The sequence below is a fragment of the Pseudonaja textilis genome, chromosome 4, assembly GCF_049901715.1.
Source record: "Pseudonaja textilis isolate UNSWEBS1 chromosome 4, rPseTex1.2, whole genome shotgun sequence".
Lineage (NCBI taxonomy): Eukaryota > Metazoa > Chordata > Lepidosauria > Squamata > Elapidae > Pseudonaja > Pseudonaja textilis.
The window spans coordinates 31,539,419-31,553,938 of record NC_141993.1 but is presented as its reverse complement, the minus strand read 5'-3'; the positions used below and the strand labels follow the sequence as shown (position 1 = coordinate 31,553,938).

The window sequence follows — 14,520 nt, the reverse complement described above, 5'->3', positions numbered from 1 at the left end:
CTTTCTCATAACTTAACTCATCTATCTTGACTGTTATGACGACAAAACGAAAAACATCTGAATTCTACATAAGGAATTTCTATATGCATGTCTTCAATTATGCCTGTACATAGTTAGTAAACCAAATGTAAATAATTTTGAGAAACTAAGTTCTTCCTTTAGTATGCTTCCAAATGGTCTTCAGAACATTCATATTTACCTAAACAGATACATATTTGCTCTCCCTCACATACACACACACACACACACACATTGTATATATACACTTACAATTATATTCATCAACACATTTATTATTTTATTTTATTTATATATCAAATTTATAGAAGGCCCATTTCACTCACAAAGCAACTCTGGACATTGACAGAGTGATATATATCAGGGGTCGCCAAACTTTTGGATCCCAGGGACCACCAAACTCATACTTTTAAAACCCGAGGACCACAAATACATTTTTTTTTAAAAAAGCTAATATATTTAATATAATTTTTATGTTAAATATTATACACACACACACACACACACACTTATTTAATTATAACAAAAATGTAAATGCTTAATGATAACAAAATAAAACATTCTGGGCTGGAAGCTTCCCCCCACCTGGCACCTTCCAAAGAGACAGAAGAGCAGGCGGTGTGTGTGTGTGTGTGTGTGTGTGTGTGTGTCTGAACTGAGGGGCCTTGGGGCAACTGCCGCTGGGAGAAGCAGAGGCAGAAAGGGGGCTTTGCTCTCCTTGGGGGGCAGTGCCCCTTGGCTGCCACTCCAGGGGCTTCTCAGCAGGCATCTACCTGCAGAAGGACTGCGGCTCTTGGTGATTAATTGGGGGAGGGGAGTGGGAGAAAGTGGGAGCTCCTTTCAGATTCTCCTTTCAGGGTGGAGAATTGAGAGGCTCAGATCTGCAGCTGAGGAAAAGCTGGGGGGGGGGCTCTTCCAGTGTCACCTGGAGACAGGCAAGGAAAGGTGTCTTTGGGGGACTTCGCTCGCTTTGGCACTTTGCTGCCAAACCCAGCCACAGCCAGTTATTATTTGGGGGTGGAGGGGAGAGAGAAAGGATCTCTCGCATTACCAGGGGAGGAAAGGAGACGAAACAAAGCTCGCTCTTTCACTGAGACCTACAAAATGCCAATCAACCGTGTTCCAGAAGTTTTTTGAAATCATCAAATGCTCCCACTTGCAGTTCCCATGTCTCCCGGCTCAGGTCCTTGAGATGCATGCTCCCACACACGGTGGCGGCAGCAACAACAGTCCCCTCCCCCAGTGCCCGCTGTCAGCTCTCCTGTTAATTTTCTAGCTTTGAATTGCTCCTGACTCTCACTCTTTCTTCCCCCCTGCCCACCTGCAGGCAGGAAAGGAAAGGGAGATGGAGCCATGCACAGCTCTCCCCTTTTCCAGCTCTTGCTGCCTCTCCCAACTTCGAAGCCTCGGAAATGCAGGCAAAGCTGCCACAGCAGTAGCCCCCTGAGTTGCTTGCTTCTGCCTCCTCCTCCTCCTCCTCCTCCTCCAGCACCACTTCCCTCTCTGGGTAGGATGATTCTTAACTAACCAAACATGCTATGGCAACTCAGGACACTACAGCTGCGGCGGCTTTGCGTGCGTTTCCAAGGTTCCATCTCCCTTTCCTTTCCTGCCTGCACGTGGACGGGGGGAGGAAAGAGAGAAAGCCCAGAGCAATTCAAAGCTAGAGAACTAATGGGGAAGAGCTGACAGCAGGCGCTGAAGGAGGGGACTGCTGTTGCCACTGCCGCCAGGTGTAGGAGCTGGTTGGCGCATGCATCTCAGGGACCTGACTCTGGGGTCCCTTGGAGAGCTGGGAGGCGCAAGAACTGCGCAGCCCAGATTAATTGCTTTTGCGGACCATTTCTTCTGCGGCCCACCAAAATTTTTCCACGTCCCACCAGTGGGCCGCGGCCTACCAGTGGGGCGCGGCCTACCAGTTGGCAAATGCTGATATATATGGTATAAATATACCAATATGTCTTCAATATTTTCTTGGATCATGATTTAACTGGAAACTGGAACAATGATGGCACGAGGAATATTCATACAACACTGAATCCTGATAGGTGCCAAGATTCACTACTTCCTAGTGCTGTTTATATTTTCTCCTATGCTACGTCAGTAACAGAAGATGTAGTCTTTCTATGACCATACCCCTGACTCTTGCCTAATAAAGTCCACAACAGCATTTGAATGTGAACAAATTGAGAAGAACAGATCTCTAATTAGCCCCTTTTGGGTTATGTTCTAAATTTATATGTATTAAATGTGATCATGCCACTGATTTCCCAAGGATAACATTAAAAAGGACAGGCTAATTGAAATTAACAACAAATTTTGAAAAGTGTTTTTTTTTTTTTGTTAAAAAGTTTATAGTTTAGATTTGTGATGAAATAATATTTTCAAACAACATGTAATGGGTGGAAACATTCTGTGTTCTTCAAAATATTTGTTGGATACTACAATATTTCTCTTTCTTCTTAGTACTGTTGTCCATTTCTTGTTCTAAAAAGACTTTAGGTTTGGATATTATAGATAAAAGATCATAGCACAACAAAAATAATTATATTTTTAAGTCTGTGCTAGATAAATAACCATGCTATACCTGTTTGCATTACACTGGGGGAAAAAATGAACAGGAGGCTCATTTTGCTTTTAGAAATATAGGGAGTTTTTTTCTTTAATATTTGGTAAGCTTACAGAAAACTTGTACTTTGCAGTTCTGATGTTATCTTACATTACAAAGGAATGGGATCTTTTAGAGATGTTATACCCAAGTGTTCCAGTTCAGAAATATTTATTTCAAGGGAGATTGACTAATCAACTGAATTACAGGTAGTCCTTGACTTACAACCATTCATTTCAGTACCATTTAAAATTACAATGGCACTGAAAAAAGTAATTTATGACCAATCCTCACATTTGCAACCACTGCAGCATCCACATGGTCACATGATCAAAATTCAGGATGATGGTTACAGCATCCCAGGGTTGCCACTTGTCATCTTCCAAGCTGGCTTCCAACAAGCAAAATCAACAGGGAAAGCTAGATTTGCTCAACAAACATGTGATTCACTTAACAAGACTGGCAAAAAAAAAGTTGTAAAATTGTGCACAACTCACTTAATAATTGCCTTGCATAGCAGTATAAATTCTGGTCCCAACTGTGGTTATAAGCAAAAGACTAGTTGTATGTGTAGGGTTAAGTTTATGGTAAGTCCAATATCCTGTGTTACTATTCCTGATTTTGGTAGCTTCTTCTATTTCTGTATGTCAATACATGATTCAAGTTTGGGGTCATGACAAAAGTTGAAGCTTTGGGAGGAAATGTGGGCTATGGATAAAATCAATACCTAAATCATGAAGTAATAAAAAAGAAGATCTTTCTGTAACCTTGATCTGTCTGCTTCCTGCTAAACTATTCATGTAAACTCATCTGACAAGTCAATGAAATAAAGTCAACCATCCTCCAAATTAAGGTCAGGGTTAGCTACACATGTGTTCATCACAAAGATGCACGGGGCATGGCTAAATTTTCTAAAATTTACCACATGGAGCTTAGCTTGCAAAAAGTAATATTTAGAAAAAGTATAATATATTGGAATGTAAAGCTCAATTTCAAATATTAATTTCATGTTATTATTTCCTTTGAATATTTATTATTGATTAATTGACAGGATAAATATCAGTAATACTACAAGTCAGTGTATATACACACTGACACAAGATTAATATAGAACTGTTAGTTGCTTGTTGTTAAAACTGGAATGAGTCACCAAAGCTGGCATTATTATCATTAACGTTGTTGTTATTATTATCATTATTACTATTGTCTGTGGTTAGAATGCAGTATCGCAAGCAAACTCTAATTGCTGCCATTAGTTTGATTCTCACTGGCTCAAAATTCAGTCAGACTTCCATTCTTCCAAGGTGGGGAAAATGAGGACCCAGATTGTTGGGGGCAATATGCTAACTCTGAAAACTATTTAGAGAGGTCTGTACAGCATTTTGAAACAGTATATAAGTCTAAGTGCTATTGCTATTATTATTACAAGTCATTATTATGAATTGTAAGCTTCCAAGAGTCATTGACTGAGATGGCCAGCCATAGAAATTGAACAAACAAACAGACAAATAAAGGCCCTTCATGTTTCTTCCTTTTATTAATTTCCAATAGAATAAAATTGAGATGGAAACCACCAAATATATATTTGGGCTGGTGAAGTAAAATTCCACTCTGCTCCCCAAGATATTTGTTAATTCTGTTTCTATCACCTAGCCAGGCAAACTGTGCACTTGTTTTACTACAATATAAAAAGTTTCTTTTTAAATCCCTGAACAAAATCTCAAGAGAGTTATTAAGGATGGAAATATCAAAAAACCCTAAACTGATTCAGAAGCAAAAGTTAAACATTTATTGCTTATTCACATTAAAAAAATAACATCATCTTCTTTCTATCAGAGTTTTCAAATATAATAAAATTTGTTTGCTACATATATATTCTGCTTTTCTTCTAGGAACTGAAAAAGATGCATATGTCCTCCTCCAACTTTTCTCACAACTGTCCATGAAGTACCTCAATACACAGAGGTGATACTTTATGAGGGAGGGTTGACTATTATAATTCCTTGAAAAAGTTGCTGGGTATGGCCTTGGCAATTATAGAGCAAATTGTTTGTTGAGTATTGTAAGCCAAGTCTAATCAGGCACTTAACAATGAAAAACATTGGATTGGACAAAAAAAAAGAGTTTAGGGAAGAACATTCCCCTATATATTTTAATATCTAATTGATAAATATTTATCAGTGTTGCAATCTTGTCCTTGTGCTTTTATTTATCAACAGATTAAAACTATACCTATGTAAGAATTAAATGCAGTTTGAATGGAATACTTTCTGATGCAATACCTAGTACAAGTACTTAGTGTAAGACAAGACTGTGTTTTGGTTGCTTTAATCTCTATATCAACATCTTATCCAAAAACTTAAATACAGTGCAGAAACATCCACCTAGATTATCTAATTTAACCATTCTGGTATTATCGTACATTGATTATGCAGTCCCGCTCTCAACAACCTTATTTGGTACTAAAGGCATTAGCCTGTAATTGTAGCAAGGATAATTTATTCATTAAGTACCAAAAGATCAAAATAATGGCCAAAACACTGAAGCTGCACCATTGAATTGTCCACTTTCAATAGACAGAGCAAGTTAAATGCTTCAGTTAACTGAAAATATATATCTATTTTCCCCATACTCAATGGCTTACGTAGCTTGGCCTTGGCTGCCATCAAATTGTTCCAGTTGAAATCACTGGCACAGTTTGTTTATAATCTGCTGTGACACATACTCTAATTACATAACACTCATATTAATACAAACTAGGTTTCTCAGGGCAATGGTGCAGCTTCTGAGGTATGTACCAGGTGCAGTTTTATGATTAGAGGCTGTAACCAGAATTTGGTTGCAGTTACTAATTATTGGTGCGTATATGAACACCTTATCCAAAATATGGCGAAATTGTGTGTAACAGCTTGCCACACGAGAGAGCAAATAACAGTTATAGTAGCTGCCATAATTTAATGTAAGTGAAGTTTGTTAGAGTTTTTAATAGGTATATATTAATTAGCCATAAGGGTTATTATTCTCTGTAATCAACCGTAATAGGGTTGGCCTTTGTTTGTCATAAAATCTTCTACTTGATCGATGGGTTAGAATGGATCAAGATAGAAGACTGGCACAAAGTCATCAAGTGAACTTCCGTAGCCAAAAGTGGTTCTATGAACATTTGCATAATTCTGTTAGTTTTTAAAATGTATACCTTATTCAATATGCAATAGGGTATATAGATAGGAAATGAATTCATGTGATAAGAGGTTCAAAATGTAAGACAACAAAATAAAAAAAAAAAGGATGGTGTGGTATACAAATGGGGATTATATAATTTCAAGATTGCACTGAAAAAAAAATTCCATTCATTATATACCAGTTATGTCTAAGCCAATATATCCCAGATCAGGGGGAGGAAAGCAGGTCAGAGCTTCTATTTTACATAATAGCGCATTGACTTGCAGGTGATTTTTTTTCCCATGAGGGCCTGCTTCTAAGTGAATGCTTCCCCCATGAACCTCCAGGTGACCCAGGTTTGCAAGTAAAAACTGTGTCACTTCAATAGGCATGTTGGAATCAACTTTTTATCATCAAAATCTTTGGCCTGATTAGCTCAGTAAAGATTGGTTGTTTTCTTGATATTACAAACAATGCTTTCTCAACCAGGAGAAAGCATCATTGAGATCTATTTCCTTTCAGGTTTCTATGCCTTAAATCCCACTTGGAACCATTTTAGACCTGTTCCTCCTCCTGGCTACCTTAAAAAAAAACACCATCTAAAATTTCTTGTTCAAGACACACTACTTCCCATTATTTTGCAATGTGAATCATTGAATCATATGGATATCTCCTTGTATGTAAAGCAGCATCCATTGATTCAGGCTTTAAGGCCGGATATGAGGAAAAACAAAGCCCATTCATACCAAATATATATATATATTTATTTATTGGGAAGAGGCTGGCATATTTAGCAATTCATATTCATAATTACCTCTCCCATTTCCTGAGATCAGTAGTAGATGCTGGAAGAGGAAGATGCGGGCTACAAAGGATTCCTAAACTGGTTTGGGGATTTAAAATTACAGCCAGGAGGGAGGAAGAAAGGGCTGAGGCACTGGTAAATTTCCAGAGACTCCTGCATAGAAGAATGGGAGAAAGGAGGGGTTTAGGGTTTCTGACGCATTATGAAAGGAAGATGAGAGGAAGTGCCTTGATATATTTCTACTAATTGACAGAAAAAGAGCTCTAATAGAGGTAGAAGAAAGGAATAAATAAAGCTGGGGACCCGATTTACCTACTGCCACTTAAGATTACATGAAACCCTTGACTGTAAATCAGAAAATCTAGGGTACATATAACCAATTATATGGTTTGCCTGCAGTGAGCATCTCAATGCCAATCTATGGTTGAGACACGTGGCTACTATAGGTTTCCAATTAGAAGCAACTATGATTCTCAGGTAACAATTACTTGAATAATTCTCAAATATATTTATTTATAAATGCCAAAATTTAATTTAATTATATGAAAAGCTGTTAAGTACCCTTGCTATTTTTGTACCGATTAATAATGTTTTCAGTTTCTGCAAAATACTAAACTGTGGTTGGTTTAATTCTTCATTGTAATAAAGGGCAAATAAATAACTTCTCTAATGCTTATTTCACATAGCAGATAAAATTCAGAGGATTTAAATGATTCAACTAACAAACATAATTTTCTAGAATTATAAAAATGGTTCCGGAGTTTTTTGTTTTTGTTTTTTTAAAAGCAATTATTGCCAGAAACAAGAAATGAAAATGAAATTATTTATATCACATTTGCTAATGCATAAATAAAAATTTAAGAAGATGAATGTTGAGAAAGATGGGCTCATTCTAAATAACTGATGCCTTGAAGCATTGTCTAACAAATATCTTTCAAGCAGAGTTACTTGGTTTGGTTAAATATTTTATTCCTTAAATTTGATTTGCCTGGCTTGGTTATTGCTTGTAGGGATACGCCATCTAATGATAGAGCTATTCACCAAAATTCAGGCAACTGGCAAATCCAGATCTGAATATTATGGAGCCTGGAGCAGAATAGGGCCAATCTAGTTAATCTTGAGTAGGTTTGAACTTTCACAAACCTTCTGTCTCACTCAATTTCAGGAGATGAGGACAGCAAAATTATTTTCTTAGTAAAATAGTCTGGGGGATGGAAGAAGAATGATGAAGATACTATTGGATTTCATTGCCTGGAAGTGATTTTTTAAAAGTCAGAATGCTCTTAGTGATCAGGTAATCCCAAAGGGATAAAAGAACTGAATTCAATTTTTAAAAATTGCTCAGGATTTAGACATCACATTGGAAGAAAGAATCTGTAGCTTGGGTCCCAAGCAACAAACTGGGCCATTTCTGGTCTCTACTCTTGAACCAAATACAGTGGCATATTAATCACTAATTTTTATTAGTGGATATTTTAAAACGTAATCACAGTCAAAAATAGCATATTTAATGGCATAAATTTGACTGGCCTTATTTTTTTTTATAACATATATATAAGACATGCTTGAAAGTTGTATTTGGGTTATATAATGCATACTACAAAGTTTACATGATAAAAAGTCTAAAATGTGAATACCTCTGTTAACTAAGAGGGAGTGGCTTCTGCAATGTATAATACTTTCTAGCAATTTATATGGTATTAAATGCTTAGATTGTGTTTTGGTGTACATCGCAGATACGTTTCAGATCAATTCAGCTGAGACAGGTGTTAAACTTCCACTTGAAAAAGATATAAAGATTTCTAAATAAAAATATTATATCCTGAATAGAAGTGCTTGCAGTGGCTTTCCTTCCTTCTGTAAATGTTCACTCATTAATGTCCTCAAGCTTTTTAATAGTTACTGGTATTTCTATTGGCAGTTGAACTGGAATAAGATCCAGTGCAACAGAAACCTAAACTTGTAGAGGAAAAACAGCAGTCCTGAACAAATTTAAAATATTTGTTGACATTTTTCAGGGTTAGGGTTAGTCCTACCTTGGAAATGCTACAGATTAAAATATCACTATAAAAAAGGATGCATAAAATATATACAGACTTAAAAGAACAAACCTGGTTTATGAGAAACTTTCCATATTTGGACTTTAAAAATTAATTCATAAAACCTTAAGGAGAAATGATGGGCAAGCACCTATTCCTGCTTCTAATGTAAGGATTCAAATAATCAGCTTAAATTAAAACTGTAGCCTATGGTTTTGCTGCTGCATTTAAGATCAAGCTTTTGTTCCTGCAGTAAAAGCCATTAAAAAAACCATGCATATTTTGTTTCTAAAGTTTTTTGGGGGGTCTTTTGATACTTGCTCGTGATAATAATCTGTGTTTTTTTCAAAACTTGAAAAATGTCATCTTCTGAATGGGAAAAAGACAACAAAAGCCTGAAATCACAGGAAAAGTAATAGAGAGATCCAGCTCACCTTGAAGCCCATTTCCATTTGCGCTGGTGCAAGATGGCGGAGGAGAAGCTTGGGGCCTGACCACAGGAGCAAAGGCGCTCTTTTGTTTCACTGCAGAGATGACATTGGCAGGTGAGAATGAGAAAATGCCGTGTGTACTGCTACAGTTTGAAGGAAGGGTGACCGAAGAGGCTGCCATGGTAGGGCTTGACGGCACTACTGCAATAAAGCAAAAATAATCAGGACTCATATTGAGGATGTTTATGGCAAACAGGAAGGGAAGGGGGAAAAAAAGATGTATCGTAGAGCCTTGCCTCCTTATGGGAAGGATAATAACATATATAAAAATAAAATGCTTTGGCTTGCCACGCTCTGGATAACAGGCAAACTCTTTTGTCTTGGACTTCGATTATAAATTGAACAGTCCAATCTGGTACTTACTTTTTCCTCTTTTAACATTAATTTTGTTTTTTTGAAAGTACCAATATATTGTCTGTGATCTTTTTCCTTTTCTTTTTTAAACTGTCCAGCCTCCAGAGTCACCCCTCCTTTTATCCAGTAGCTTATGTCGAAGGAAATTACAACAAAGTAAGTTCTTAACAAACAGGAATGATGTGACGATGTGCCTTAGAAAGAAAGACTTACTGCCGTAAGGGGAGTTCGCAGTCGAGCCATTAAGAAATCCAGGGGAACCAGGTACACCAAGGTTGGGCATGCTGGCATTGCCATATCCATTCATACTATTGCTGACTGTATTGTAATTGGACTGTTGAGGAGTACTGCTTGGGACGTATCCTCGCGGGGAAACACTGCTTGTGTTGCGACTGTAACCTACTGAATTGGGAGGAAAACCCCATCCCAAGAAAAGGATTATTATTATTATGGGGCATGAAGAGTTTACAACAACATCATAGATTGCACAGCTAAATGTCCATGGAGATTCTCAATCATCCATGCCATGGCTGTCCCATAGGGGTCTAGGATAACTCTCTGAGGTCAACTTGCTGCAGCCAACTCACCACAGCCAACTCGTCCTAACAAGCTTGCCATGGCCAACTCATTGTAGGCCAACTCGCCACAGGAAAAGAATTATACTAGTATCACAGAAATGGTGGGATAGAAACATTAAAGAAAGGATGCCAAAATGAGGGACAAAATGAAATGTGAATGACAAAAATTAAAATATTGTTTAAATTACTTTAAATAGTTAAATTGAATTATTGAATTGTCCTGCAGCAGGTTGTCATGCAGTGAATTGGCGATGATGAGTTGTCCCATGGCAAGTTCAGCATGGCAGGTTGGCCATAGTGAGTTGGGGGTGGTGACTTAGTCATGGCAAGTTGTTCCCTTCTGGTCCCAATCAGTGCTTTTCCAAAAGGCAACTGGACTTGGTTTTTCTTCTTGAAAATGTTTTGCTTCTCATTCAAGAAGCTGAACTGAGGAAGTTTCTTGGATGAGAAGTAAAATGGTTTCAAGGAAAAAAAAAACCCAAGAAAGTCCAGATGCCTTTTAGAAAAGCACCTTTGGGACACAGATGGCAGACTTTTGACTGATCGCACAGTGTTGGCTTATGTCATTTGCTCTTTCATCTCTTTGTATGGAAAGGTCGTTTTTTTCACACCTTCTCTGCTTAAACTATCTGTGATCACCCTGAATTGTTCCTACTTCTGGCAAACACATTTTTTTCAATGTGGTTGTGTTAATTTCATTCAAATTTATCAATAATTCTCATAATTTAAATGGCTGGGTTGCATCACCAATCTAAGCTTTCTCTTTTAAAGTTTTCAGATCACATATTTTGCAAAAGTAGTTATAAAGTCATGTAGCTTTCCACAGAGATATAAAAAAACTGTTTCGAAGAAAATGTTCCTTCTTAACATGGATAATTTCCTATTAGAAATAAGAAAATACTTACTCTATTTATCCTGCTTTAACAAACATTGAACAAATATAACAAATATCTATGCTTCAGTGTAGGGAACACATTTTTGATAGCAACATGACTCAAGTAAGCTTTGTTAAATTGTAAAAGAATATATTTGAAAATCCCATGAAAAAGATGCTGGGGAATGTATTATAGAAATTATATGCAATCCAATCCATGTCTATGTGAAAGTAAATCAGAAGGATTTATTCCATATTCTATTGTTAGGATTGTAGCCACAATTAATTGATTCAGTGTATTTGGCTACAAATCGTTGTTTTAGTACATAGTCAATGGCTATGTCCATATTGAGCATCAACCTAGAATTTAGTGTTACAAGAATTTATCTTCTGCAAATTCGTGTAATTCCTTCCAGCCTAGGCACAAGAAAGAAGCTTCTGCTTCTGTTTCAGATTAATCACAGTATCAAGTGACCATGTTATTCTTGCTTATTTATATGTGTCAAAATAAGATAAAATAATTGCTTTAGATTTAGAAAACAAAGAAAGCGCTTATCATTGAAATATGGAAATAAAATTGTTCAAATTCCTTCACCCAAGTACTTTTGATATACTCAAGGGAGGCTAGCTTATTTTGACACTATTAACCCATAGTATAAGCAGCATGTTGAAACCAGATGGAAATTATGCATTTCCATAACCTTAATATATTTTGGTATTAGCAAAATAAATTTACTGAAGCATGTTTAGTCAAATATGTCAAATTTAGTAGAAACTGGGTATCACAATTCCTATTAATTGTAACACACAAATTTATTCTGCTCAAAAGATAGGCATCTATGCAGAACTTACCACAGTTCGTTTAGTGACAGTTCAAAGTTACAATGACACTGAACAAAGGAATTATGACCGGTTTTCAATGTTATGAAATGAGCATGTGATCAAAATTCAAATGCTTGGCAGCAGGTTCATATTTATGACCGTTGCGGTGTCCCAAGATCATGTGATCAGCTTTTGTGACCTTCTGACAAGCAAAGTCAATGGGGAACCCAGATTCACTTAACGACCGGATTGCTAGCCGATCAACTACAGTGATTCACTTAACAACTGAGGCAAGAAAGGTTGTTAAATGGGGCAAAATTCACTGAATAAATGTCTCACTTAACAACAGAAATTTTGGGATCAATTGTGTTCGTGAGTCAAGGACCACCTGCAATTGTAGATCATTGCTGATGATCTCTTTATTAAAAAAAAAAAAAAAACTTCTGTCAAAACTTTATAAAGGAAGAAGTGTGATTTGACCGAAGGAGAGTGGTAGCAAAAAGCAAATTGTAGATGTGAGGAAAAACAAAGAAAGATATGCACTAGCAATCTTTACAAAGTTATAAATACTGGTTTTCAAATTTCATATTTTTCAATGTTTAGTTATTATCAAATTCAAGTTATTAATTCTTTCCAATTAAGATAACATGATGAAATGAAATAAAATTGAATGAATCCCAATACTTTCAGGGAGCTAATTGCATAACTAAAGCAATGGTTTTGTAGAAAGGTAAGATATGAAATAACTTTGCTGCATAATTCATAATTCTTCACGTACCTTGGTCGTTAGCCTGTGATGTTTCTGAAACATTAACTGCTAGCTGGCTGCTAAATGAATTTACTCCCATCATACCAGTATGAGCTGGAGTGTTGGCAAGTGTAGGAATCTGATTGTGGTTACGTGGCACACTATATAATGCTTCTGCAATATCAGCTGCTCGTTTCAGGATTATTTCCTATGAAACAGTAGATGGATAATTTTTCTAACATATAATATCATTTAATTACCTTATATTTCATTTAGCAAATCCTAATAAATAATGCCTGTGGTTATATCAGGCAGGATTACTGTACTCTTGGCAAGATTACACTCCTTTTAATTTACAAGTATTGTACACTGTATAGTAAAAATTGTATAATTTTCCAATAGTAAACCCAGGGTAGAAATAGTTTAAACATCTTGCTAGCGCTCTTAACATCTGTTTCTTTAAAAAATAAAACATTTCTTTTTGTATTATGCAACAAATCATTGTTTTGTTATTTTGTAAAACACAACTTGTGTTTTTATCTGGTGCAGCCTTTTTTAAAGCTGTGATCTGCTTAATTGTACCAATGTCCTTGTGCATCTCTTTGGCCATGACTGTATTTGCGAGGAAGACAATGGGGATCTACCTGTTTGTTGTGGGGCATGCCATATAGCAATAGCACTTAGACTTATATACAGGGGTGGGATTCAAAAATTCCAGCAACCGGTTCGCTGCCCAGTTGCTGGGTGGGCTTGACCTACCAGAACTTCCAGGAGGCTGTTTTTCACCTTCCCAAGGGTTTGGAGGCTTCCCTCGGGCCTCAGGGAGGGTGAAAATGGCCTCCCAGGCTCTGGATGCCCCCCAGAAGCTGGAAACAGACCATTTTGCAACTTCCGGTAGGGCCATTTTTCCCCCTCCCAGAGCCTCCACGTGGACCCTGCACTTACCTGCATTGAAAATGGGCCACGTAGAGACTCTTGGGAGGGGCGGGGTGGGAGGGGTGAGCCTGTTGGTTCAAATACCAGTTCAGCAAACCAGATGCAAATTTAACATCTGGTTCATTTGAACCGATCCAAACCGGTAGAATCCTATTGCTGCTTATATACTACTTCATAATGCTTTACAGCCCTCTCTAACATTTACAGAAACAGCATATTGCCCCCAACCTGTCCTCATTTTAATGACTTCAGCAGCATGGAAGGCTGAGTCAATCTTGAATCAGTGAGAATCAAACTGCTGGCAGTTGGTAGGATTAGCCTGCAATACTGCTTTCTAATCACTGTGCCATCACGGCTCTGTATACACAGCTTCAACAAGGCCAGCTTCATGTCCTTGGAGTTCCATGCCTCTCTCTCCATCACTACCATCTCTCTCTCTCTTTTTTTTATGTAATTGATCACATTATTGTGACAGCTGCTGCTTAAATAAGCAAAGTTCCATCATTCCAATGGTAGCCATTGCATGTTACTGAATCATAATCTACTCTACTGGTCCAATATGGGTTGGTAGATAGATGTTTTTCTATATCTCCACTGTGTACCTGAAAGTGATGGGCAAAAACTTCATGCAACCAGCTTCTCTGACTACGGAAGGAATCTGGAGCTCCCAACTCCTGGTCCAGAACTTTAACCACTACACCACACACCACAGAGGCTCTCAATACAGTAGAACCTCTGGTCACAAATGCTTCTGACCACAACCAAATCAAGTTCTGACCAAATAAATTCACTTTTTTTTCTGCATCCGATTTCCTCTTCCACACCATTTGTTTTTGTAAGCACCAAATTTTCAAAATTAGGTTCATGTCATGACCAAATCGGGTTGCAACCAAAGTTATTAAACGAATTATGGCTGTGACCAGAGGTTCTACTGTATCTGTCCTATGTTCTCAAAATTCTAAATAGAGTTGATAGTAAAATAGGGTTAGCCCCGAATACATAGAATATATTCAACATTGTCTTTTATTACAGCTGCTTCAGCTAAAATTATAGTTTTTTATATATACTGGTTTTGAGAGAAAAAG

General features: G+C 37.2%; 1 protein-coding gene across 7 annotated transcripts in view; it reads right to left on the bottom strand.

The window, feature by feature from the left end:
- The window catches only part of EBF3 (EBF transcription factor 3), a 209,448-nt gene that overhangs the window by 6,528 nt on the left and 188,400 nt on the right, over positions 1–14,520 (bottom strand). For 2 of the 7 annotated variants that reach the window (XR_015743442.1, XR_015743441.1), the window contains 4 exons: positions 12,530–12,707; positions 9,691–9,879; positions 9,067–9,264; positions 6,603–6,746 (listed from right to left, as the gene is read on the bottom strand). Coding sequence is in view for 2 of the 7 variants with exons in the window: in XM_087932521.1 (XP_087788647.1) it covers positions 9,067–9,264; positions 9,691–9,879; positions 12,530–12,707 (565 nt within the window). In the remaining 5 variants the exon portion in view is untranslated. The remainder of the gene's footprint in view (positions 1–6,602; positions 6,747–9,066; positions 9,265–9,690; positions 9,880–12,529; positions 12,708–14,520) is intronic. The other 5 variants (XR_015743443.1, XR_015743445.1, XR_015743444.1 and 2 more) reach the window with 5 other exon arrangements.